The following is a 2,538-nucleotide window of genomic DNA, read 5'->3' on the forward strand; positions in this document are numbered from 1 at the left end:
ATCATCAGTATGAGTGACAAGAGTAGTGAATCTGAGGTACCCTGACATTTTCCATGGACACAATTATACCCACATATTCTGTAATAAAGTGTCAAATTTAGTGTGAAATGGTAGAGGCCAGTGAGTTCTTGTTCTGGGAGAATTTAGTAGGAGTAGTGACTGTTACTTGAAAGAACCTTTTTTTGTTTTACTTAAAAGAACTTCTGCTGCCTTTAAAGTTGGAGGAATGCATGTCTCAGTCTGAAGCACAACCAATAAATATTTATGAAACATCAGCTTCATTGAGGCACCATGCCAGTTGCTGGTCCTGCTGCAGTCATGCCCTTTTCTGCATGGAGTTTCCAATTCAGTAGGGATGACACCTATAAACAAATAATCCCCATGGGACCGAGTGTGGTGGGGATAAGCTCAGGATGCTGTGGAAACCTAGCAGTGGATTCCCACCTGGTCTGGGGAGAGAGGGAATAAGTAGGGGAAGCCAGGGGAAGGAGCAGAGGGAGTAAGGTGCTAGGCAAGGGGAACGTAAGTGCGAAAAGCTGAAGGCAATGAATTGTGACGTATAAGTCCTGTACCGGTGGAGAGAGGACTGTGTCACTGTGGAGCCAGATGAAGCTGTGGAGATAGGCAAGTGTCAGATCATGAAGCCCATTTGGAAGGATTTTAAAAAAATCATTGAGGGAGGAAGGAAGGGTGGAAGGAAAGGGGAGAGAGAAAATAGATAAGAGAGTTTTAGAAAGGCTGGAATATTGCTGTGAAATATTGCTACTTGTCAAAGAGAACTGAAGAAAATAAGGCATTTTCCATCATAAAGATTCTGATTATAGAGATTTTGGGTCTGGAGGTTATATTATTGTTATGAAACTGATATAACATATTTTTGCAGACCATCACACAGACCATATTGTATAAAATATGTTTCATTTAAATTCAGATTTTAATGAACACTGTTTTCTTAAAGGCATTGAAGAAGTATATGGCAGGAAGGAATCAAACTGCCATCACAGAGTTCCTCCTCCAGGGCCTGCCCATCGAGTCAGAGCGGAAAAACCTGTTCTATGCCCTGTTCCTGGTCATGTATGTTACCACCGTCCTGGGGAACCTCCTCATCATTTTCCTGATTCGCCTGGACTCTCAACTCCACACGCCCATGTATTTGTTTCTCAGAAGAAGTATATGGCAGGAAGGAATCAAACTGCCATCACAGAGTTCCTCCTCCAGGGCCTGCCCATCGAGTCAGAGCGGAAAAACCTGTTCTATGCCCTGTTCCTGGTCATGTATGTTACCACCGTCCTGGGGAACCTCCTCATCATTTTCCTGATTCGCCTGGACTCTCAACTCCACACGCCCATGTATTTGTTTCTCAGTAACTTGTCCTTCTCTGACCTCTGCTTCTCCTCTGTCACAATGCCCAAGTTGCTGCAGAACATGCAGAGCCAAGTCCCATCCATCCCCTACACAGGCTGCCTGACCCAGATGTACTTCTTCCTGTTTTTTGGAGACCTGGAGAGCTTCCTCCTTGTGGCCATGGCCTATGACCGCTATGTGGCCATCTGCTTCCCCCTGCACTACACCACCATCATGAGCCCCAAGCTCTGTCTCTCCCTGGTGGCGCTGTCCTGGGGGCTGACCACGTTGCATGCCATGTTACACACTCTGCTCATGGCCAGGTTGTGTTTTTGTGCCGACAATGTGATTCCTCACTTTTTCTGTGACATGTCTGCTCTGCTGAAGCTGTCCTGCTCTGACACTCAAGTCAATGAGTTGGTGATATTTATCATGGGAGGGCTCATTCTTGTCATCCCGTTCCTACTCATCCTCACATCCTATGCACGAATTGTGTCATCTATTCTCAAGGTCCCTTCTGCTAGAGGTATTCGCAAGGCCTTCTCCACCTGTGGCTCCCACATGGCTGTGGTGTCACTGTTCTATGGGACAGTTATTGGTCTCTATTTATGCCCATCAGCTGATAATTCTACTGTGAAGGATATGGTCATGGCTATGATGTACACTGTGGTGACACCCATGCTGAACCCGTTCATCTACAGCCTGAGGAACAGAGACATGAAGGGAGCCCTGGGAAGAGTCTTTTGTAGAAAGAAAACTCCCTTTTCTGTATGATGATAAAGCTTAGTATTTTTGAATAATTTTATCCAGGAGACAAATTCATATTAATAACCCATGGACACAGACCATAGTGGGTGAAGGACTGGGGAGGGGAAGGAAGTAGGAGCAGGGGCATTAATGGAGGAAAAAGAGGGACAACTTTTCAACAACAAAGATACATTAAAAAACTAATAGATCTTTTTTGTAAAAAAAATATTGTGATATTAACCTACTCTTTTTTTAGTATTGATGTTTTTAAAAGAAATGACATTCTAAACAATTGTACAGTAAGTAAAAGAGATGACGTGGAGGTGTGCAATTAAACATAGAAAGGGGATCTCAGTGACATGTTCACAAAGTCTTCCTCTTTATTATCCCAGGTGATCCTCAAGAAGCATTATTTAAAAACTTTGAACTGATCTATGTGTCTCTAAT

General features: G+C 43.8%; 1 protein-coding gene across 1 annotated transcript; it reads left to right on the forward strand.

The window, feature by feature from the left end:
- The first annotated feature begins 1,173 nt into the window (after positions 1-1,173).
- On the forward strand, positions 1,174-2,132 carry LOC102248013 (olfactory receptor-like protein DTMT). Its single transcript, XM_005882299.2, has one exon. It carries the CDS (start codon positions 1,174-1,176, stop codon positions 2,116-2,118), a length of 945 nt encoding a protein of 314 aa, XP_005882361.1. The 3' UTR covers positions 2,119-2,132.
- The last annotated feature ends 406 nt before the right edge of the window (positions 2,133-2,538 follow it).

This window comes from Myotis brandtii, unplaced genomic scaffold, assembly GCF_000412655.1.
Source record: "Myotis brandtii unplaced genomic scaffold, ASM41265v1 scaffold7029, whole genome shotgun sequence".
In the NCBI taxonomy this organism is placed as follows: Eukaryota; Metazoa; Chordata; class Mammalia; order Chiroptera; family Vespertilionidae; genus Myotis; species Myotis brandtii.